Raw genomic sequence first — 24,073 nt, 5'->3', positions numbered from 1 at the left:
CCAGCCTGGGAGACACAGCGAGACTCCGTCTCAAAAAAAAAAAAAAAAAAAAAAAAAAAGTCCAGGTCATCCTCGTTCCCAGTGGCCCTGCTCTTTCTACCACTGTGTGTCAGGGAGTGTTTTCTGAGGGAGGGGACTTTGGGAAGGGGCAGGTCAGGGTAGAGAGAGAGCTGCAGAAAGGGCTGGAGAGCTGCTTGCACCAGGGCTCGCAGAGCAGCGGAGGGAATAGGAACCCAGTTAACAAGTGATGTCACCTCTAAATTGGGCACTGGAGTGCAAGGGCAGAAATGCCCAGGACATGCTTTGGGGCACCAAAGAGGGAGACAGGAACAGCCTCAGAAAGAATGGGCTGATGTGACTGGAGGAGCTGGAAGGGCCTGAAGCTGGAAGGAAGGACAGACGCATCCACCTCTGGTGCCAGGCTGAAGGGTTTAACATCTGGTCTCTGTGCTTGGTAGGAGGCTGATTCTGTTTTAGACATAAAGACCATCCTAGCATCTATACAGAAGAAGGATTAGGAGAGCAGAGAACAGAGACAGAGTTCAGAGGTGGGGCCAGCTGTTGTGGGGAACATGAGAGCTGTGGGTTGTTTTAGAGAGAGAGTGTTAACCTGACTTCATGACCCGCTAGATGAATGGAGGCTGGAGAGACAGACACGGGGGATCCTAGGTTTCCAGCCTAGCTGAAGAGATGGAATCTGGAGAGAGGAAGTGGAGATATTTTCCCCGGGCGTGTTGAGTCTGAGGTCTCTGTGGACCCTCCCAGAGAGTCCTAAGATTCTCACCTGGATTCCTATATCTCCTCTTAAGATTTCCGGGGACAGTGAAGAATGTGGCTCAAGATGAAGTTACGTCTGGGCACAGTGGGCTGTCAAGAGGGACCTGAAGCAGGAACATGAGACCTGCCTGGCAGTTTCTAAGTGGCAGAGGGTGGGCTGGGAGGGTCATGGGAGGGTCCTGGTGCTCCTCCCTCTATGAGCAGAGGAGAGGCTGGTGACAGATGTCCCAGGACACAGCTCAGAGCAGCCAGGGGTCAGGCGAGGACATCCTGGGAAGCTGTGGCTAGGGACTGCATTTTCAGCGATGGTCAGCTGGTCAGGGCAGGACAGGGAACTCACTCCTGCAAGGCAGTGCTCTTCTGGGGCCCCGCAGGCAGCTCCAGGATTGTGTTCTCTCTTTGGAGTCCTCTGTCAAATCAGTGGGGTCCTTCTGGGCCTGGAGAGCAGCCCCTACCTCTTTCCCAGGCCACTGCACCTAGCCAGTCTCTAGGAGCGAGTTGGAGCCTGCCCCAGGTCCTGCACAGGTAGCCCCTCCAGCTAGTCAGGAAAGTTCCACCTCTCCTTCACTGCCCTCAGGCCAGCCTGTGAGGGGGATGCTGCCTCTCCACCTCCCATTTCACAATGGAGGAAACAGATCAAGACATTGTCCCACATCTCAGAGGCTGACTCTGAGGCCAGTGCTCACGCCCTGCAATGCCTGAGTCATGGGAGGGAGGAAGGGCTTGCTAGAGTGGGCTCAGAGACCCCTGCAAGCCGTGGGTCAGTCTTTCAGGGCGCCCTTCAGACATCTGCCTTAACCAGGTTACTAATGGGTCCAGACTCTATTGGGGTGGGGTACCTGGAGCAGCCAGTGAAGTGGAGAAAGGGGAGAAGGGAAGGGGTGTGTCTCACCATAGTACAGGCTCACACCACAATCCTCCCACCAGTCTGCTGAGGGGACTGAATGAGACAATTGAGATCCAGCCCCCAGCCCAGTGTGCAGTGGCCTCTGGGAAGCACAGACAGGGCAGCCCTTACTCCTTTCTTCCCCCAGGGCCCAGGAGCTGACATCCCTCTCTGACCTGTTCCAACATAGCTCACGTGTAGTGAGAAGTGGGGTGCGGTGTGGTGGGCAATTCCCAGCCCCAAAGACTCGCTTTCCCCGGCCTCCATGCACACTTCTAATGGCCCATGCAGCTCACCTTGAGCAGGAGGGAGGGAGAAGGAGAATCAGCCTTGCTAATCCTCCTGGAGGTGTGACTGGCTGACAGCCTGGAGCCTCCCAGAGGTTCCATTTGGTTTAAAAGAGAATCCTTGTTAACCAAAATGGTGTTCTCTTGGTGAAATTGCAGGCAGCCTAACCAAGGGGAGCAAACAACACCTAGGCAAGAGGGAGACGCATTGTGTTTTCTTTGGTGGCAGGGACTAGGGTAATAGCAAGGCTATTTCTCTCTACCTGCTGTCTCCCAGAAGATGGGCTGGGGACACAGTACCAGCCTGGAGCCCCTTGTGTTCCTGGATATTGCCTAGCTTTGGGGTGAGATGAGACTGTGGAAGGAAGGCGCTCTGAGCATCCCAGGGCAGCTCCTGGCGGAGGGTCCAGAGAAAACGTGGAGGGGCTATTGGGAAGAAGGGGGCGGGGAGGAGAGGAGAGCTGGAAAAGTGATTAGCAGCTCTGATGAGGTTGGAGTCAGGCCTGGCGGCCCCAGGGCAACACAAGAGAAAAAAGGAGCTGTTATTCATAGAGGGTGGACAAAGATGGCTGCCTGACTGAGGCAGCCCCCCAGCCCATCCCAAGGCAGCCAGCTCACTGGGGGTACCGGCAGGCCCCACGCCCTTGGCATGGATGCCCCTCAGGGGGATTGGGAATGGGACTGAGTCTGCAGGGAAAACACTGGGAGCCTGTGTCCTGTGTCCAGTTCCCAGCTCCCCTGGACCTTCTTTGAGAGCAGGGGAGGCCCAGGAGCCACCCCCAACCTCCTGGCGTAGTAGATGGGCTGTTTGATCAGTGAGTGTGTAAATTGGGATTTTATGGATCGCTTATTCACGGCTGGAGCTGGGGCCCCCAAATTCCTCTGTGCCCCAGAATGCTTAATCTAGTCCTGAGCTTCCCCATGAGAGGCAGAGGGGAGGAGAGCTCCCCACAGGCCCCCACCCCTCCTGCTGTGTCCCCTCCCAAGGCCCCAGGCTTTGTCAGTTGCAGGTTGAGCGGTTCAAATGTGCTAATACACTCCCTGGGGGCCACCGGACAGTGGGACTTACTCCTCAGTGCTGTGATTGGCCAGAGAGACCACAGGAGGGGGGTTTCTGGCAGCAGCTGGGAGCGTGTGTGTCTGCGCACCCACCCGCCCGCCTGTGTGCCTGAGGGGAGGGGGCTGGAGGTGTCCACCCTGCTCAGACCGCTGGGCAGAGACAAAGGACCTTCATCTAGCCTGGGACAAGGATTAAGCCCACCAGTCATGTCCCTACCTGGTCAATCCAGTTAGGGAGTCCACTGCCCACCTCTACGTCCTCCTATTACATCATGACATGGTGGGGGCTTAATCAATGTGTGTTGAATGGATGGATGGATGAGCGACCACAAGAATGACTGCATTTCTAACTGGGGTGTGTCTGCTGGAATAATCTGGCACCAACAGATTCCTCCATCTCTCCTTAGGATTCCGAAATATCCGCCCCCTACCAAGTGAGACTCACTTTAGCCCAGGTCTGGCCAGACATCAAGGCCGGACATGAGAGACTGACCAGGCCTCTGGGGACACAGCTGTGACCCCAGAACTGTGTTACCACTTGAGAGTGCTTTCACTGTGGTCATGTTTCTCTCTCTCTGCTGGCCCCCATCTGTCCTTGGGATTGGATGAGGATGAGGATGAGGATGGTGGGCGGGGTGGGGGAGGGGTGTTGAGCAACTGATGGGGGAGGGCAGCGAGGCCCAAAGGCCAGATGACAAAGTGCCCTGTCCTACCTTCCTCTCCTCTTCAGCCTGTCCCTCCTCTCCCGAGGCAGGGCAGACAGGCGGGGCTGGGGCAGAGGGAGTTGACTCAGCTAGCCCATCCTCCCTCCCCTGGTTCTACGGAAAGCCCAGGGTAGCTGTAAAACTGCCTGGGAATCCTAGGGAAAGAAGTCTGCAGAGCTCACTCCTGTAATCCCAGCACTTTGGGAGGCCGAGGTAGGTGGATCGCCAGGTCAGGAGTTCGAGACCAGCATGGCTAACATGGTGAAACCCTACTAAAAATACAAAATACAAAAACTGTTGTTCTGAGGAATAAACTTTCCCTTTCACCCAACCTGGAAATACAAAATTTAGCTAAAATCTACTAAAAATACAAAAATTAGCCAGGTATGGTGGAGCACCCCTGTAATCCCAGCTACTCGGGAGGCTGAGGCAGGAGAATCAATCACTTGAACCCAGGAGGTGGAGGTTGCAATGAACGGAGATCACGCCACTGCACTCCAGCCTGGGTCACAAGAATGAAACTCTGTCTTTAAAAAAAGAAAACAACAAAAAAAAGAATCTAAATCCGAAGGAAGTGTACCTGAAGACCTTAAGAAGCAAGACTCCATGGAAGTTCAAGATAGAGCAGCTCCATCTGACAGAACTTTCTGTGGTGATGGAAAGGTTCTGGGTCTGTGATGTCTACTATGGTGGCCACTTCCTCATGTGGCTGTTGAACATATGGAATGTGGCTAGCACCACTGAGGAAGTAAAATTTTTATTTTATAAATTTTAATGACTGCAAATTTAAATAGTTACATGGGGCTAGTGGCTGTCATTGGACAGTACAGGATTAGAGGCTGTGTTCAGGGCTGAAGCAAAGTCCTTGGGTGCAAGTGCCAATTCTGCCCCTTTTTGGCTGGTGGCCTTGGGCAGGACTCTTCTCACCACACTGTGTTCCTTCCCCAGGTTGCTGGGCTGCCTCGAAGGGAAATGCAGTGTGGGCCATCGGCAGTTAAGAGAATCATCTGTTCCTTTGGGTGACTGGGCTGCCCTCAAGAGGTCCTGGACCACAGAGGAGATAAACATTCAGGGACAGCATGGCAGCCACAGTGGGAAAGAAGTGGCTGTAGGGAGCTCTGGACTTTGAGGCATCTAAGGAACTTCCTTGGGCATGTCAGTCCAAGAAGGCTTCCTGGAAGAGGGGGTGGTGGGGGAGGGTTGGGCAGGAGCTGAGCCACGGGATGGGTGGGAGGCTGTGCCTGAGAGCCTGGCCCTGGAGATCTGCCTATTTTGAGCTTGAAATGAAGCCTGGCGCTTTGAGGCACCTTGGAGAGCCTCACCGCCTCTAGGCTGGGGTAGGCAGGTGCTGACACATGGGCTGGGTCCCACTTCCCCCCTTACAGCTTGTATGACCTTGGGAGAATCTCTTTCCACACTTGAGTCTCCATTTCCTCTTCTATAAAATGGGAAGAATAATGCCCATCTGGCAGGGACACTGTGAGGACAAAAACGATGGATAACTATGAAAGTTCTTTGCAAACACTAGAAGCTGGGTGAAAGGGAAAGTTTATTCCTCAGGGGTGCTGGGCCCCTGGCCTGGCCTCTCAGAACAACAACAGATGGTCACAGCTTGGCTGTGGCCCTGACCGTGGACACAGGCAGGGATTTCTGTGCTGTCCCCGCCCGCCAGTGTGTGCACGCGCACACAGAACCCAGATGGGGGCCACTTGGCCAGCTTCTCCCAGGCCAACCTCCTGCTGTGTGGCATTTGACATACGAGGAGACCAGGGCCAGAGCATACCCCTCACCACACCTCCCACCCCAGAGAGGAGCCACACTGGCGGGGCAGCATCCACACCTCCAGGAAGCAGGATCCCGAGGGCCCTGATCTCTTTACCATGTGTCCAGAGGCCTTTGATGGGAATTCCAGCACCCCTTTTGTCCTCTCCCACAGAGGCCCAATGGGGTGGGGGTAACAGAAGGAGAGAGATTTAAAGAGAAGGAGGCCATGTGGAGTCTCTGTGGGGCTGAGTTGGGTGCCTTCGGGGACTGGACACTTTCCTCTGGTGTTCACAGATACAAACTCCCCTTCTGGACTCCCCTCCCCTATCCATTCCTGAGGTGATTCCCTGGCTTTACCCCTTGCCACCCTCACCATCACATGTGGACTCAAATTTAGTCACCCCAATTGCTTTCTTTATTTGGACACAGAGGCCATTTCAAGACTCTGGGCTCATCCATCCATCGATCCATCCATCCGTCTGTCTGTCCATTTGTCCATCCATCCATCCATCCATCCATCCATCCATCCATCCATCCATCCATCTATCCATCTGTCCATTCATTCATCCATCCATCCATCTGTCCATCTGTCTGTCCATCCATCCTGTAGTCTATTGAGAACTTACTCTGTGCCAGGCACTGTCCTAGGTGCTTGGGATATAACAGTGAACAAAACAAAGTCCCCACTCTCATGAACTTTCTAGTGGGTACACAAACAATAAAGCAACAAATAGGATTGGCCCCTTCAACCTGTTGTTCCATAATCTGATGGATGAGTGTTGCAGGGAACATCAGGTTGAAGGGGACAGTGTCTGCCAAGGCAACAGCTGAGCAGAGACCTGACGCTAGGAAGGGTGTGAGCCCAGGGAAGGTGTGTTCCAGGCAGGGCAGAGGCAGGGGTGCTGAGGTGGGAGGCAGCTTGGTGGGAGGAGCGGCGAGGAGGCCAGGGTGTGGAAGGGAGGGAGGAAGGGCAGTGGTAGCAGGTGAGGCCGAGAGGTAATGGAAGCTGACCATGAGGACCCTGTATACCAATGAGAGGACTTTGGCTTTTATTCTGAGTCAGATGGGAATCACTGGAAGTTTTTGGTGGAAGAACGACTTATGGAATATGCTTTCAAGAGTTACACTGGCAACTGTTTTAAGAAAAGAGAGAACAATGTAGAAAGGGGGAAGTGAGATGGAAGTGAGGCCGGGCATGGTGGCTCACGCCTGGAATCCCAGCCCTTTGGAGGCCAAGGAGGGAGGACTGCTTGAGCCCAGGAGTTCAAGACCAGCCTGGGCAACACAGTGAGACCCTCGTCTCTACAAAAAAATTTAAAAATTTAGCCGGGTGTGGTGGCCCACCACAACTGTGGTCCCAACTACTTGGGAGGCTGAGGTAGGAAGACTCTTGAGCCCCAGAGGTCAAGGCTGCAGTGAGCTATGATCATACCACTGCACTCCAGTCTGGGCAGCAAAGTGAGACCCTGTCTCGAAAAACAAAACAAAAAAAAAGAGAGAGAGGGCCGGGCGCGGTGGCTCAAGCCTGTAATCCCAGCACTTTGGGAGGCCGAGATGGGCGGATCACGAGGTCAGGAGATCGAGACCATCCTGGCTAACACAATGAAACCCCGTCTCCACTAAAAATACAAAAAAATTAGCCGGGCGTGGTGGTGGCGCCTGTAGTCCCAGCTACTCGGGAGGCTGAGGCAGGAGAATGGCGGGAACCCGGGAGGCGGAGCTTGCAGTGAGCCGAGATCGCGCCACTGCACTCCAGCCTGGGCGACAGAGCGAGACTCCGCCTCAAAAAAAAAAAAAAAAAAAAGAGAGAGAGGCAGCTGCTGTGGTCCAGGTGACAGCATCCCTGGAGGTGGTGAGAAGTGATTGAAGAATCTGATTTGCTGTTCTGAAGAGTGAAAGAGAAGTTAAGGATATCGCAAAGTTTCTGGCCTGAGCAACTAGAAAGGATGCAGCTGCCACCTCCTGCAATAGGGAAGACGGAGGAGGGCTAGGTTGTGGATGTGGGAGCCAGGAGTTTCATTTTTGGACATGTTAATTATGCCAATTAAATATTCCAGTGGAGGTGTCAGGAAGAAGGTTGAATAAAGTACAGAGTGCAGGGGAGAAATCTCAGCTGGAGAACTATGTTTAGGAAACATCAATACACAGGTGATGGTGAAAGCCAGGAGATGGGATGGGATCATGCAAGGAATTACCATGGAGAGGGAAGAGAAGGTCGCAGGACTGAGCCCTAGGTCTGCAGGGTTTAGAAGGGAGTGGGTGATGAGAGGGCAGCAAATAGGCTGTGGAGGGGAGGGCAGCAGGAGCCAGGAGAGCACAGCAGGAGCCAGGAGAGCACAGCAGGAGCCAGGAGAGCACAGCAGGAGCCAGGAGAGCACAGCAGGAGCCAGGAGAGCACAGGGCCCTGGTTTTGCAACAGGAGAGCAGAGCATCAGATTCAGCTGTGTGGTTATGAGGCTAAGGTAGTGGAGTGTTGGGGATAAATGCCTGCTTGGAAGGGGTTCAAGAGCGAATGGAAGGAAAGGAATCGGAAATAGTAGCGTAGAAAAGGTAAAAGCAAGCAGAGAGAGAATGCAGCTGAAGGGGGATTCAGAAATTATTTTGGGGCCAGGCACAGTGGCATATGCCTGTAATCACAGCACTCTGGGAGGCTAAGGCAGGTGGATCACCTGAGGTCAGGAGTTCAAGACCAGCCTGGCTAACATGGAGAAACCATGTCTCTACTAAAAATGCCAAAATTAGCTGGGTGTGGTGGTGGGCACCTGTAATCCCAGCTACTCAGGAGGCTGAGGCAGGAGAATCACTTAAATCCAGGAGGCAGAAGTTGCGGTGAGCCAAGATCGTGACACTGCGTTCCCAGTCTGGGCATCAGAGCAAAACTCTGTCTCAAAATAAATAAAATAAAATAAAAAATTAGCTAGGTGTGGTGGCATGTGCCTGTAGTCCCAGCTGCTCAAGAGACTGGGGTGGGAGGAATGCTTGGGCCTGGGAGGCGGAGGCTGCAGTGAGCTACGGGCACACTACTGCACTGTAGCCTGGGCAACAGAGCAAGACCTTGTCTCAAAAATGTATATATATTTTGGGCTTTTTTTCCTAAAACGGGAACTATAACAGCATATTTGCGAGCTGATGAGAATGACCCAGCAGAGATGGAAATGGATCAGGCAGGAGAAGGGGGAACTGAGGGAACAGTGTCTTCGTTGAAAGAGGGTGGGATCAGTGCACAAGAGGGAGGAGACTTCAGACAGCTCACCTATCCTCTGTTCGTCCTCTGTTCTATCCCCTCTCCCACCAAGGAGTGAGCTTAGGGACAGGGAAGGAGAGTGTTCGGCTCTCATGCCCCGCTCAGGGGGGTGCTCCCTGCCTTGTATCCTTGCCTTTCCACAGCCTGTGGAAGTGGGAGGAGATCTGCTTTCAGGTCCCAGCTTCGCCTCCAGAGGATTGTGTGACCTGGGGCCAGCCACATCTGTCTGGCACTGTTTTATCTGCAAATAATACCTGCTTAACTGAGGTGCTGTGGGGAGTGGGTGCCAGCGCTCCCTGCTCAGCTCCGCACTTTCCTTGCTTTCTCCTGGAACCTCTTAGCTGGGACCTGCTGTCTCCTCCATGCCCTGGTGCTCTCCATGACTGCTGCAAAATGAATTCCTGACTCCCCAGCGAAAAGTACCTCAGCTGTCTCTGAACCTCCTGCATACTTTCTTTTCCTCTTTTTTCTTTTTTAGCTATATCACCTTATTTTTTAAAAAAAATCTGTCAACTATATTTATTCCTGTAATTCTTCACTTGCACAGAAAATCAACAGTTGTCTGTGTTTTAAGGGTAATACAGGCTGGGGTTGGTGCTCACGCCTGTAATCACTTTGGGAGGCTGAAGGGGGTAGGCTGCCTGATCCCCAGAGTTTGAGGCCAATCTGAACAACATGGTGAAACTCTGTCTCTACAAAAGCAAGCAAGCAAACAAACAAACAAACAAACACAAACATTAGCCAGGCTCGGTGGCATGTACCTGGCACCTGTGGTCCCAACTACTAAGGAGGCTGAGGTGGGAGGATCGCTTGAGCCTGGGAAGTTGAGGCTGTGGTGAGCTGTGATCACGCCACTGCACTCCAGCCTGGGCAACAGAGTGAGACTCTGTCTCAAAAAAAAAAAAAAAGAGGGTAGGCTGGGCACGGTGGCTCACACCTGTAATCCCAGCACTTTGGGAGGCCAAGGCGGGCGAATCACGAGGTCAGGAGTTTGAGACCAGCCTGGCCAACATGGTGAAACCCCATCTCTACTAAAAATACAAAAAGTTAGCTGGGCGTGGTGGTGGGCGCCTGTAATCCCAGCTACTCAGGAGGCTGAGGCAGGAGAATCGCTTGAACCTGGGAGGGGGAGGCTGCAGTGAGCTGAGATTACACCACTGCACTCCAGCCCACATGACAGTGTGAGACTCTGTCTCAAAAAAAAAAGGGTAATACAATATTTTTATTTTAAAATTTACTTTTTTAAATAAAAATGGGTATATTTATGGTATACAAAATGATGTTTCGAAATATGTATCCATTGTGGAATGGCTACATTGAGCTAATTAACATATGCATTCCCTCATATACTTATTTGTGGTGAGAACACCTAAAATCTACTCAGTAATTTTCTTTTTTTCTTTCTTTCTTTTTTTTTTTTTTTTTTTTTGAGATGGAGTCTGGCTCTGTTGCCCAGGCTGGAGTGCAGTGGCACGATCTCAGCTTACTGCAACCTCCACCTTCCGGGTTCAAGCTATTCTCCTGCCTCAACCTCTCAAGTAGCTAGGATTACAGGCACCCGCCACTACACCCAGCTAATTTTTGTATTTTTAGTAGAGATGGAGTTTTACCATGTTGGCCAGGCTGGTCTGAAACTCCCGACCTCAGGTGATCCGCCTCCCTCGGCCTCCCAAAGTGCCAGGATTACAGGCATGAGCCACCGCACCAGGCCTACTCTCAGTAATCTTCAAGTATACAATACACTTTTATTAACTCTAGTCACCATATTGAACAATAGATCTCTTGAACCTATTCCTCCTGAAATTTTGTCTTTTGACCAATCCTCTTTTTTCTTCCTTCCTCCCTCCCATTCTCTTTCATTCCTTTTTCCCTCTCTTCTCTTCCCTCTCTCCCTCCCTTCCTCCCTCCCTCCGTTCCTTTTCTCCCTTCCTTCCTTCCTTTTTTCCTCTCTTTCCTTCCCTCCCTCCCTCCTTTCTGAGGAAACACTTTATTTTCTCTTCCCTGTTAGCTGATCAAGTCTGCAGGCATGGGTCCCAATGTGGTCCGGTTTGCCTCTCAAGCTGGGAGTCATAGCTGGCACACAGTGGCTGGCACACCAAAGGTATCATGGAAGGAAGAATCATGCAGCCACCCCATGGCATCCTCTGGCTCATCCCTAAACATGTGTTGAGTCCTACTCATGCTAGGCCCCTTGTGAGCTCTAGGGCAGCCCCCAGGCAGGTTTTGAAGGCTGTTCTCTGGCCCAGAACTGGGGGAACAGGTTCCTGTATGGTAGGTGCCAGGGCTGTGACAGGTGACCAGTCTTCCAGAGTCCCCTCGTTACCCCTCCCTCTCCTCTTCCCTTGCAGTAACTGGGGGGTTGGCATGAGGAAGAGGGCCTAGAGGAGGGGCACAGTCCTGTTCAAGCTCTGCCAGGCAGCCAGAGACCCCCTGGGGCACCCGTTGTAAGCAGTAGACAAAAAGCCTGGGACAAAAGGCCTGTGGGAGCCTTGGTGAATAGATTAATGAGATTTCCATAAGGGAGGCCAACAATGGGATTCTCCCTTCCAGCCTCTTTGTTCCAGGCTGAGATAATGGAGCTCAGAGGAGGCTTGCCCAGAGGCATGGCCCCTTCTCCACACCAGCCTGGAGCTGACTCACAGCTGCCCCTCCTTGCCTACCCTGCCCCCAGCCCAGTTTGGTCCAATCCCTTCCCACCCCCATGGGTGACGGAATCCAGAATCAGAGAATTTCTGGAAGATCCCGAAGGAATCTTAGGGGTCTCCTTTGGGGGTTGGAGGAGGGTGTTGATGCTGTGGGGTTGGGGTTTCCTCCTACCTCACCCTGTACAAAATTTATTTCAGTGTTTCTAATGAGAAAGGAAGATTAGAGGTCTACCGATCTAAACCAATGGTCTCAATGGACAGGTGAAGAAAGTGGAGCTTAGTGAGGTTAAGTGTCTTGGCCGTGATCAGAGAGTGACAGCTCAGGGTGTTTGCTGACCCGGGAAGCCAGGGTGGGCTGGGGGGATACCTACTGCCTGCATCGGGCCCTGTGCATGGAGAGCCTGCGGTCCTCAGGGATGGGAGAGGCACCCACAGGACCCGTGGGCAGCAGGACCACAGGGAAGATCGGTGCCTGAGTGTTCTGGCCGGCTGTGAAGGCTGAATCATCTCTCATGAACCTTGTAAGACTTCCTAAAAATGAGGGGAGGGGTTTTAGGAATGACTTTACTCTCCCATCCAGTAATTCTTTCCGTAACTATTGATTGCCTGTGAGTTTGAAGGACTGCGTCCTGTTGGTAGAGTCAAGCGGGGTTTCAGCTTCCTATGTGCACAGCAGCGCTTCACCTTCAAGGTCTGCAGAGAAACAGTTGCCTCAGGAACAAGACTGTGCTCCCCAAACCGGGCAGTTTCAGAGAGAGTGTTTTCTCCGTGCGGAGTCCCAGCTACCACCTGAGAAAGCTACAAAACCCAAATAAGGAACTTTGTGCCCAGCCCAGGGGTGTGTCTGGTTATCTGATGGCCTTTCACAGGGAAAGAGAGGCTCTACTTGGGCGTTTTACCGGGAGAGGACACAAATTCTCCTGTCTGGTCTGCAAGGTAAATACACAGCACTTGGGGGCGCAGCCACTGTTTCCACAGGCCCAGGAAGTGAGTGTTGGTGAGTGTAGGTGTGCAGTGTGGAATGGCCTCAGGCTCTTCTCTGGCTGTCAGAACAAAGGGCTGGGCCAGAGAGCCCTTGTAGGCAAGTGGTTCAGGGCCTGGGCTTTGAGTCCTATCTCCTCTCTGTAACAGCCATGTGACCCTGAAGATGCGTTAATCTCTGTACCTCAGTCTCCTTATCTGTAGACTGGGGATGACAATAACAGTATTGATCTCAGAGCTGGTAGGAGGGCTGCATTAGAGATGTAAAACATAGAACAGGTTCTGTACCTATTGCCTGGGTTTTGGGGAAATGGCATGAGCTACTGGCCCATCATATTAGAACTGGAAGGAACCTCTTTTCACAGAACATTCACCAAGTTTCCCCCGGCCCAAGGAGAAGTTACTTGTTTAGTTCACTCAGCAAGGTTGAAGCACTGCTTGGGTTCTGAATTTGTAATCTGTGCCCCACACTGGACTGTGTCCATTATATACATTATCTTTAAATCCTCACAGCCACTCAGAATGACATATGCTATGCCCTTTAACAAACGGAGAAATTGGCTGGGCACAGTGGCTCACCCTGTAATCCCAGCACTTTCGGACGCTGAGGCAGACAGATCACTTGAGGAGTTTGAGACCAGCCTGGCCAACATGGCAAAACCCTGTCTCTACTTTAAAAAAAAAAAAATACAAATACAAATGGGGAAATTGAGGTTCACTGAGGTCAGACAACTTGCCCAGGGTCACACAGTGTGTGTCTGGGATTGGATTCGAATTAGGTCTCTGGCACTCAAAGCCTATACTTTCCCCATGTCCTCAAGGCCTTTCCTCCCCTCCAGTAGCACTGATCACTGGCGTGTGACTTGTGAACCTGGACAGGAGACAGGGGGTCCCCGTCCTGGGGAGATCCTTCCTGAGGCTCCTGCGGGAGGCATACTGGTAGCCGGCCCAGGGTCTCTGTGTCACAGCAAGAGGGCTGTAACTGGCCTGGGGGGCGAGGGCAGGGAGGCAGCATTTTCCACCTATAGTGGGCGAGGGGAGGAAGGCAAGGCCTGGCAGGCCTGGGTCTGTCAGGAAGCATCTAAGTGAGATCGCACTTTAAACATGTGTGTGCCAGGCACAGGCATGACCATATGCACATGTGCCTGCAGCTGCACACATCTGTACACATCCCTGGTGGTGTGCACATGCATGCTGGTGTGTATTCAGACTCACGTGAGACATCATTCTGAGCCTGTGTGCAGGTAAGGCAACCTTACCCACTGTTCTCAAACTTCTGCCCTCTTCCCGCCCTTAGGTTGGGGCTGGTCCTTGGGCAGCTGAGTTCTTTCTCTAGGAAGGGGTTAAAGGAAAATGTAGCACTACGGAACTAAGTTTAGCAGAAGTTGCTGACCTGGTGCCCTGCTTCCCGGTTATATATATATATATATATATATATATATATATATATTTATATATATATATTTTTTTGAGATGGAGTTTCGCTCTTCTCACCCAGGCTGGAGTGCAATAGCACAATCTCAGCTCATTGCAACCTCTACCTCCCAGGTTCAAGTGATTCTCCTGTCTCAGCCTCCCAAGTAGCTGGGATTACAGGCGCCTGCCACCACGCCTGGCTAATTTTTTTTTTTTTTCTTTTTAGTAGAGATGCGGTGTCACTATGTTGGCTAGGCTGGTCTTGAACTCCTGGCCTCAGGTGATCCACCTGCCTCAGCCTTGAAAAGTGCTGGGATTACAGGCGTAAGCCACCATACCTGGCCCCCTGTTAGATTATTGAAAGGATCTCTAGCAGATGCCATGTCACTGCATGTAGACAATGATGCCTTAAAGAAGGGTGAAGAAGGGAAAAAGGGATGAGCTGGTATCTAGTGGGGAACCCATGGTCAAGAGAGGTCATTTTGAAGATGAGAACGAATTAAGCTAACTGTGGGGAGGGACCCAGTACCTAGGAGGGATAATTAATGGGGCCAAGGACTGGGGCAGAGGGACCCTGAGGCCTTCTGGGTGCAAGATGGATACAGATGTAGATAAACATAAAAAGAGGGCTAGAGGTAAGGGAGATTTACCCAATGACTTCATTTTTTGCCCTGGCTAAAATGGGAGGAAATTTACCTGGAGTGGAAGGGCCAGTATCTGAAGATTGAGGATAGAGATCAGGTGGTCTAGGTAAGTGTCACGGACAAGGTCCCCTCTCTGGAAGGGCAAGAGGGTCTGAGCTGTGGAGTAGAGGAGACATTGTGGGTATGAAGCTGGGAGGATGGGGTGGAGGATTGGAGGTGGCTTACTGGAGTCCAGTTTCCAAGGTGGAGCAGTTCTCAGTGATGGCCAGGGCCAGAGGATCTTCACTGGCGGGTGGAGGTTTCAGTGAGGATTGCTGAAGGCCAGGCCAGGGGCTGGTGAGAGGGAGCCTGGCCCAAAAGTCTAGGGGATGAGGGGCATCACTGATAGCTTTAGGAGCACAGGGGCTGGTGGTGGCAAAGGAGATGTGTGTGGACAAGTCCAGATCTGAGCCTTCTTCATGGTGTCTGTGCCCTTGGTGGGGAGGATGTCACTCTTTCCCCAGCTTGTCCAGTTTAATATGCTCAGGGTAAATGCTATCAAGGTCAAATCTCTCTTTCCATATTAAGGAAACAAGGCACAGAAAATAGTAAATAGGAAAAAAACCAAAAAAACAAAAAAACAGATTTACACAATACTTGCATTTGTGTAACTTTTGTTCGTTTTGAGGCAGAGTCTCGCCCTTGTCGCCCAAGCTGGAGTGCAGTGGTGCCATCTCGGGTCACTGCAACCTCTGCCTCCCGGGTTCAAGAGATTCTCCTGCCTCAGCATCCTGAGTAGCTGGGATTACAGGTGCCCACCATTACACCCGGCTAATTTTTGTATTTTTAGTACAGATGGGGTTTCACCATGTTGGCCAGGCTGGTCTTCAACTTCTGACCTCAGGTGATCCATCAGCCTCAGCCTCCCAAAGTGCTGGGATTATAGGCATGAGCCACTGAGCCCAGCCAATAACTTTGATGTTACCTCCTAAGACTCTGCAGCCAGAACAATTTGTGATTTTTGATGTTCCAGGAAATTACCCTCTTTCATACCAGGTAATGCCTCTGATCTTTGGAGATACTTCTCAGCAAGAGCTGGAGGGCTGCATATCTGCCCCCAAGGACCTCACACTCAGCTCTGTTAGTCTCTGTTCTCCCTTCTGCCCAGTGGCCAGCAGTACCTCTCAAATGGGGGCAGGACAACCTCGAGAAGTCACTTACCTTCTTTTTTAAGCTATACTTCTATGGCTCATGCCTTCCCTAGGGCAGTGGGGATGATAGTAAATAGCTTTATTTTCAAATGTCTTCTCCCATTGATGTCAGTCACAGCCACATTAAGTAAACAGCATCAACAGGGGTGGGGTGCTGTCAACAAGCTGCTGCTAGGAAGGCCAGCTGTGGTTATCTTCACCTTCCTCTTCTACTATATACACCCACTTTCAAAGCTCTGGTGACCCAACATTTCTTGGTGTTCTCTACGGACTCGAAGTGTATGGTTATGTAGGTTGTGCACAACAGCCTTACTTCCAACAGGGCACAAGTCACAATTCTAGTGCAGCAGACACTAAATTTATGAGCTTTCCAGAAGGTGGCAGTAAAGTGCCTTGAGGAAGGGAATATGGCACGTGAGCTAGCACAGCCCTGGCTTTCTGAAGGCACTGCACCCTGCACCTTTGAAGGTGCTGTTCTTGTGATCTGGGATGCCCTGCTCACTTTAGCCTGTCTGGTCGACTTGATCCCTCACTTTTCATGGTCCAGCAAAGGCACCACCTCCTTGGGAAGTTGCCCTGAGCCCCAGTGCCGTTGGCACATACCTCTGTTTTCCCACTTCACAGAGGCCATTGTCTACCTACCTGTCTTCTCTACCTGGCTGAACCATCCTGTTCACCTTTCAATCTTCCCCCATGCCTAGCAAAACATTTGGGATTTGCTCCATAAAAATCCATTAAAGAAAGAATACTGAACCTATGAGAATATGTGAACCTGCTAAGAAACTTATCAGCAGCTTAGTTTTGAGAAATCATCATCGGCATCAGCTGTCACTGGGTGTGCCATGGGCCTCTTAGTCTTTGAGATATTTTATCAGGCTGGCCCACAGGAGCCCTGTGCCTGGGTAGAGCCATTCCGCAAGCCCCGGATCCCCTTTAACAGAGTGTTTGGCTCATGCTTGGAGGTGCTAAGGGACAGTGTCAGGAACAGCCATGGAACATCTCTGCTGTGTTTACAGCATGGATGGCAAGGACATTGTTTATTACATCTCACAGGTCTTCCTGAGGACTATGAAAAAAAGTTCTATGATCTCTAAGACAGGAACACTTTTGCTTTGAGTAATGGTGTTTTTTTTACTTTGCAGTGAGTCTGATTACCTCTCCCTATTTGGCTACTGGGAAGCTCAGAGACAAATTTATGGTCCACATCCTATGATGTGCATTGTTGTGTAATAATTTTCCCCCGTTTTCTCCAGCATATGACCTATTTGTTCTATATATTTTTGTACTGTGGTGAGACCTATTGGGAATAAAGCAGGTAGCAGCACCTGCCCCAGGCACACAGCCATTACATGTAGCTGGGTCTGGGATCCACGTGCTCTCACTTCATCAGGCAGAAGCCAAAACCAAGTGGGAAGGAAATGAATGCTCTGGGTCAGCCACTGAGGTTTCCCATGGATAAGGCAGTGCCACACACGACAGCATCTCTGACCTCAGGCCCAGAAGGGGCCTTGGAATCTCAGGAAAGGCTGAGGTGAACAGAGCACTTAGGAATAACAAACTTCTGGGTCACTAGGCCGCGGACTCTGGGCAGGCCTCATACATCTCTTTACATAACCCTGGTGCCTCTGTAGTGGCCAGCACATGGTGGGTGACAAACATCTCTTACCGAGCGAGCTTCACTTGAATGTGACTATTCCGAGGGCTGGGGTGTCCCACCCATTGTCCGATCCTTCATTGGAAAGTAAGGATCACGTGTCCTACAGAGGACATGGCTGGAGTGGCCAGGACAAAAATAATGACCATTGCCTACAAGGTGAAGTGAGGGCGAGCCACATAGTTTCCAGACCCCTTTGGGCGCTGAGGAAAACATTTTCAGACAACTTTAATCCTGAGACATAAGGAGTTTATTTGGTGCCTGGAGGGAGGGCCCCAGGACAGTGGGGCGGTAGGTGGTGGATGCCGGAAGCCCAGCCTGTCCAAGCCGCAGTCTAGGAGGACTGTCTATGGCTAGCAGTGGCCCGCTGGGTCCTCGGTGGCTAGACCTCACCAGCCCTCCTATTTCTTGCCCGCAGCTCTGTTGAAGATGCACTGGACACCGGAACACGCCCAGCCCCTCAACCAGTGGCCAGAGCAGCACCTGGATGTCTCCTCCACCACCCCGTCGCCGGCCCACAAGTTGGAGTTGCCCCCTGGGGGTCGCCAACGCTGCCACTACGCTTGGGCACACGACGACATCTCCGCCCTCACTGCCTCCAACCTCCTAAAGCGCTATGCAGAGAAATACTCTGGGGTCTTGGACTCTCCCTACGAGCGTCCGGCCCTGGGCGGGTACAGCGACGCCTCATTCCTCAACGGCGCCAAAGGGGACCCCGAGCCCTGGCCAGGGCCGGAGCCACCCTACCCCTTGGCCTCACTCCACGAGGGCCTCCCAGGAACCAAGTCGGGCGGTGGGGGCAGTTCCGGGGCCCTAGGCGGCTCCCCGGTTTTAGCCGGGAACCTCCCTGAACCCCTCTACGCCGGCAATGCGTGCGGGGGCCCGTCGGCGGCGCCCGAGTACGCGGCGGGCTACGGCGGGGGGTACCTGGCGCCGGGTTACTGCGCGCAGACGGGTGCCGCGCTGCCCCCGCCGCCCCCGGCCGCACTTCTGCAGCCCCCGCCGCCGCCCGGGTACGGGCCCTCAGCGCCGCTGTACAACTATCCCGCAGGGGGCTACGCGGCGCAACCCGGCTACGGCGCGCTCCCACCGCCCCCAGGCCCACCCCCGGCCCCCTACCTGACCCCGGGCTTGCCCGCGCCCACGCCCCTGCCAGCGCCGGCGCCGCCCACAGCCTATGGCTTCCCCACGGCCGCGCCGGGTGCCGAGTCCGGGCTGTCGCTGAAGCGCAAGGCCGCCGACGAGGGGCCCGAGGGCCGCTACCGCAAGTACGCGTACGAGCCCAAGGCCCCTGCGGCTGACGGGGCCTCCTACCCCGCCGCCGACAACGGCGAGTGTCGGGGCAACGGGTTCCGGGCCAAGCCGCCGGGAGCCGCGGTGGAGGCGTCAGGCAAGTACGGTGCCGGCGTCCCCCTCAAGGTCCTGGGCTCCCCCGTCTACGGCCCGCAACTGGAGCCCTTTGAAAAGTTCCCGGAGCGGGCCCCGGCTCCTCGTGGGGGGTTCGCCGTGCCGTCGGGGGAGCCTCCCAAAGGCGTGGACCCCGGGGCCCTGGAGCTGGTGACGAGCAAGATGGTGGACTGCGGGCCCCCGGTACAGTGGGCGGATGTGGCGGGCCAGGGTGCGCTCAAGGCGGCGCTGGAGGAGGAGTTGGTGTGGCCCCTACTCAGGCCGCCCGCCTACCCCGGCAGCCTGCGCCCGCCGCGGACCGTCCTGCTCTTCGGGCCGAGGGGCTCCGGCAAAGCGCTGCTGGGCCGCTGCCTCGCCACGCAGCTGGGTGCTACGCTGTTGCGCCTGCGCGGCGCGACCCTAGCTGCGCCCGGCGCCGCCGAGGGCGCGCGCCTCCTCCAGGCTGCTTTCGCGGCCGCGCGCTGCCGCCCACCCTCCGTACTCCTCATCAGCGAGCTGGATGCGCTGCTTCCCTCCCGGGACGACAGCGCGGCGGCAGGGGGCGCGCTGCAGGTGCCGCTCCTAGCTTGCCTGGACGGGGGCTGCGGCGCTGGGGCTGACGGCGTGCTGGTTGTGGGCACCACCTCGCGGCCCGCGGCTCTAGACGAGGCGACCCGCCGGCGCTTCTCTCTCCGCTTCTATGTGGCGCTGCCAGACAGTCCGGCCCGCGGGCAGATCCTGCAGCGAGCGCTGGCCCAGCAGGGCTGCGCGCTCAGTGAGCGGGAACTGGCGGCGCTGGTGCAGGGCACGCAGGGCTTCTCTGGGGGCGAGCTAGGGCAGCTGTGCCAGCAGGCGGCGGCCGGGGCGGGCCTCCCGGGGCTGCAGCGCCCCCTCTCCTACAAGGACTTGGAGGCAGCGCTGTCCAAAATGGGCCCTAGGGCCTCCGCCAAGGAACTGGACTCGTTCGTGGAGTGGGACAAAATGTACGGCTCCGGACACTGACGGCGCGCGGTGGAGGCCGCGGGAGCCGCCGTCCCTCCGTCCCCGCCGCCTCCGCGTGGGAGGGATGTCGCTGACTAAACCCGGCTGGCAGGGGCCAGAGTGGTGAATGTGGGATGGAGGACAGGAGGGGGTCTGCTGGTGGATTTTTTTTTTTCGTGGTAAGGAAAATGCTTCTGCCAGGCAGATAGATGCCATATGCGCCGTGTACTCAGGTTTTTCCTATTTATTGTGGACTGGAAGCTCGCCATCTCCGCCCGGCGGACCGGGCAGATCCGGCATGGGCTGGCACCCGGGGCCTTAGGAACTCCTGCTCTCTTGCCACAACCCTTTTGTCTCCTCGCTATCTGAATGGCACCCTCCTTCTCCCTCACTATCTCCATCCCATTCTCTGCATTCTCTTGGTTTTCTCTCCCTTTTGCTTTGTCGCTGACAGCCCTCCCCCCAATGCTGGCCCTGTTTCTCTCCTGCCCCTCCCTCCCCAGCTCTCCCTCCCTCACCCTCTGTGCTTCTGTCTCCATCCCTGGCTTTCCAGCGTTCCTCGCCTTTTGGTCCCTGAGCTTTAATGCCTCTTCATGCCTTCTGTTCTTACTTGGACTGCAGTGGCTCTTTGCAGGAGCTCTGGAGGCCCATGGGCTGAGGAGGAGGGGAGGAGGGTTACCCCTGTACCCATCTGAAACCTAGGGTCTAGGGGGATCAAGGAAAAAAAACCCTAAAGAAGGGGAGTTTTTGTTTGTTTTTGAGGGGAGATCCCAGAAATGTAGCTTGTTTCATATTTTAGGCTTATTTTTGTAAAATGTGTAGAATTTGCTGTTTTTCTTTTTCTTTTGGCAACTCAGGAAGAAACTGACCTCAGAAAGAATGTTAGACTTTGGCTGCTCTCCTGTGTGCCCCTCACACCTGTTCTCCCCCACCCCAACCCTCCCACTCCATCCAGGGGAGCACATTCTCCCAGACACTCAAAAAATGAGACTTATGGGGAAGGGGAGAGGAAGACCCAGAGGCCTCAGTGAAACCCCAGCTAATCCTGGTCAGAAGCAGAATGTATTCCTAAGGGCTTCCTCCCCAGGGTCTGAGGCCTAGGCACGAATGTGGGGTTTGAGAGAGGGGAGGCTTTATTTCTCTCCTGCCGCTCCCCGCCCCCTGCCCCACCCAACCCCTCCGCTGAGTGTTTTCTGTGAAGGGCTATCCAGAGTTAGGCTGCTCTTGCCCAATTCCTTCCCGAGACCCAGAAAGTAGGCTGGGAGGGCCCAAATGGGAAGGTGACCTAAGCAGAAAGTCTCCAGAAAGGTCATGTCCCCTGGCCCTGCCTTGGCAGAAGTCCCCGGTGACTGGGGAGGATTCCATCTGGGTAGACAGTCTGGCCACAAAATCAGCTACTGGACCTCAGCCGCCTCTGCTGGAGGCTCTGAGAAGGAGTGAGCATCCCTTACTTGGGGGGCTCTGTGAGAAAATGTGTCTCCCCCCTTCCCCTGGAGTCCTAGGTCTGGAGCTCCAGGGCTGGGAGAGGGTGAGGGAGATGGGCAGGGGTGTTTTCTCTGACCTTGGGGGCTTAGTCTCAGTCCTGCCCGAACTTTCCACTAGGTTTGGAACCCTACCGAGAACCATATTTCTCTCCTTCCCACCAATTTTACCGTGATGAGGCTTTAGCAGTTTGCTCCCACCACCCCCAGCCCATTTCATAACTCTTATCTTTATCCAAAGCAGGGGGCACGCCCCGCCCCACCACTTTTCCTCTCTCCCACCTCAGTCTCCCTTCCAGTTCCCTGCCTGCCCGTGCATTTCCTAGAGTCTACTGCCTCCCCTCCTGGCTGGAAGGGTGTCTGTGGGGGACCTTTCAGGGGCCCTGGCACCCAGGGCCTGTGCTGGCCTAGGAGTGCTGACCGGAAGGCTGCTCTGCTTCCCCCCGACCCCCTGTCGCTTTCTGACCCCCCTCTTTGGAGCCAGCTGCCAGCAGGGCTTTGGTGCCTCAGAAGCAGTGGGCTGCAGGGTCACAGCTGCAGGCTGCAAAAGACCCTTGGAGGGAGCATGGAGTGAGGGGTTCTCTCTCAGGTGTGTATGTATAGGGGGGTGGGGGGATGGAGGGTGTCAGGGAAGTTGGGGTGGGATCCCAGCCTTCCCTTCAAGAGGCAGGGAGCTCTGAGAGGTAGAGTCCCCACTGCTTCCTCTACTAGGCTCCTGTTCCCCAGGCTTGGGGAGCTTTGCACAAGGAGACTGCCCCCAGCCTAGTGGCACCTACCTCATGGGCTCTGGGGTGGGTAGGGGAAGGGCCGGTCCAGCTCTGGTAATGTTGGGGGGGAGGCATACCAAAGAATCCAGGGGCAGGGAGTGGGGAGGGTGACTTCCGAGCTGGCCTCTCCCCTTCCTCTACCCAGACTGGGGCTGGGATCCTCTCCTCCCACTGTAACCATTTCTACCTCATTTTGCTGCGTGTTGTACATGGACGTATTTAGCTCCTGTCTGACGATGCTCTGCAGTTGTGGTCTGTCTACCTCAGAAGAGACTGTATTTTAAAAGAAAGTATTACACAGTATTAAAGCGATGACATGTGGTTTGCAGATTTCTTGGGAGCAGTGGGATGTGGGAGCCCTCTGGGAGATGTCTGGACACCCAGGTCTGCCGGTGCTCTGGGCGGGGTGTTCCTAGTCCCTTAGTAACAAGGAGCAAGGACTCCTGTGACTCACTGTGATACAGCGAGTACCTACGGGAATGGGCACTGAGGCTATAGGGGAGAAGCCATGGGTAAGGGGCCTTCCTGCTGTTCTGAGCTCTGACACACAACTCTGGGGCAGGCTCATCGTATCCCCAGAGCCACAAAATAGGGGGGCAAGGAAGGGCTCACATGTTTGTTGAATGAGTGAACGAATGAATGCATGGAGGAAGGGGGGTGCTGAAGAGAGGGAGGGGCCATCCAGAACCTGCAGCAGCCTTCATTGAATAGAGCTAGGGTTATACTTGTATTCTGTTCTCAGTGGAGATAAAGTGGGCAGAGGGCGGGGTGTGGAGACGGCCGAATTCCGGTGTTTCAGGTCACGTGGTGTCCTTTGTCTACCATCCCCCCATCCATCAGTCCCCTAACTCTTTTTTTTTTTTTTTTTTTAGACGGAGTCTCGCTCTGTTGCCCAGGCTGGAGTGCAGTGGCCGGATCTCAGCTCACGGCAAGCTCCGCCTCCCGGGTTTACGCCATTCTCCTGCCTCAGCCTCCCGAGTAGCTGGGACTACAGGCGCCCGCCTCGTCGCCCGGCTAGTTTTTTGTATTTTTTAGTAGAGACGGGGTTTCACCGTATCAGCCAGGATAGTCTCGATCTCCTGACCTCGTGATCCGCCCGTCTCGGCCTCCCAAAGTGCTGGGATTATAGGCTTGAGCCACCGCGCCCGGCCCAGTCCCCTAACTCTTATCTGTGACAGCTCATCATAAACTGGGAGACTAAACAACCTAGGAAGAAACACTTGCTGAAAAAGCTCTGTAGAGATGCCCATGAGGGATTTGGACCCACAACTCCTAGGTCCTTGAATAGTCTAGGCAAGACTGTTGAGCATGCGCAAGAGCACAGGGGAGTGGTGCCCCCGGGCTCCCTGCTGTGGCTCACTGCACACATACAGGAGGCAGAGTGAGCACCAGGGAGACCCTGCAAAGCAAAGAGGACACGAATGTGAGTGTGCCTGGAGGTGGGGGCTCTAAGGCACTGCCCCAGAGTCCATTACCACAAGCCTCTCAGCCCTTGGAGGTCCAGACCCACCTGGCCCCACTCCTCTATTTTGCACCTTACTGTGTGCAACATTGGGCCTGGCACTGAGGATACAGAAGGGGTCAAGCACAGCTGCTATTCTTGGAGCCCATGTCTAGGTGGGAAAAGCTCAGAAATTGATCATTTAAAAATGCAACTGGATAAAGCTACTGGGGGTGAGGGACTACATCAAATTAGCCTTTATATTCATACGCCTAGTGCAATTATCTGGTACACAGAAGACATTGAATAGATGTTTGTTGAATAAGTCCTCTAATTTCCAGATGAGTGCCCTGGTGGAGGATGCACAGGTTATCTTAAGAATGCCAAAAAATGGCTGGGGGCATGGTGGCTTATGTCTGTAATCACAGTACTTTGGGAGGCCAGGGTGGATGGATCACTTGAGGTCAGGAGTTCGAGACCAGCCTGGCCAACATGGTGAAACCCAGTCTCTACTAAAAATACAAAAATTAGCTGGGCGTGGTGGTGTGTGCCTGTAGTCCAAGCTACTTGGGAGGTTGAGGCACAAGAATTACTTGAACCTGGGAGGCAGAGGTTGCAGTGCGCCAAGATCATGCCGCTGCACTCCAGCTTGGGTGACAGAGGGAGACTGTGATTCAAAACAAAACAAAACAAAACACAAACAGAAAGAACATCCAGAAAAGATCCTGACTTGTGGTGGTCTTGGTGGGGTATCAGGAAAACTTCC

General features: G+C 54.0%; 1 protein-coding gene across 1 annotated transcript in view; it reads left to right on the top strand.

Moving 5' to 3' along the window:
* The window catches only part of FIGNL2 (fidgetin like 2), a 31,193-nt gene extending 9,015 nt beyond the window's left edge, over nt 1–22,178 (top strand). The window contains exon 2 of the mRNA XM_005570897.4: nt 17,670–22,178. Coding sequence (XP_005570954.2) covers nt 17,681–19,639 — 1,959 coding nt within the window. The 5' untranslated portion in view covers nt 17,670–17,680 and the 3' untranslated portion in view covers nt 19,640–22,178. The remainder of the gene's footprint in view (nt 1–17,669) is intronic.
* The last annotated feature ends 1,895 nt before the right edge of the window (nt 22,179–24,073 follow it).

The sequence above is a fragment of the Macaca fascicularis genome, chromosome 11, assembly GCF_037993035.2.
Source record: "Macaca fascicularis isolate 582-1 chromosome 11, T2T-MFA8v1.1".
NCBI lineage: Eukaryota > Metazoa > Chordata > Mammalia > Primates > Cercopithecidae > Macaca > Macaca fascicularis.
The sequence above is the reverse complement of the archived record's forward strand: the minus strand, read 5'-3'. Positions and strand labels throughout refer to the sequence as shown.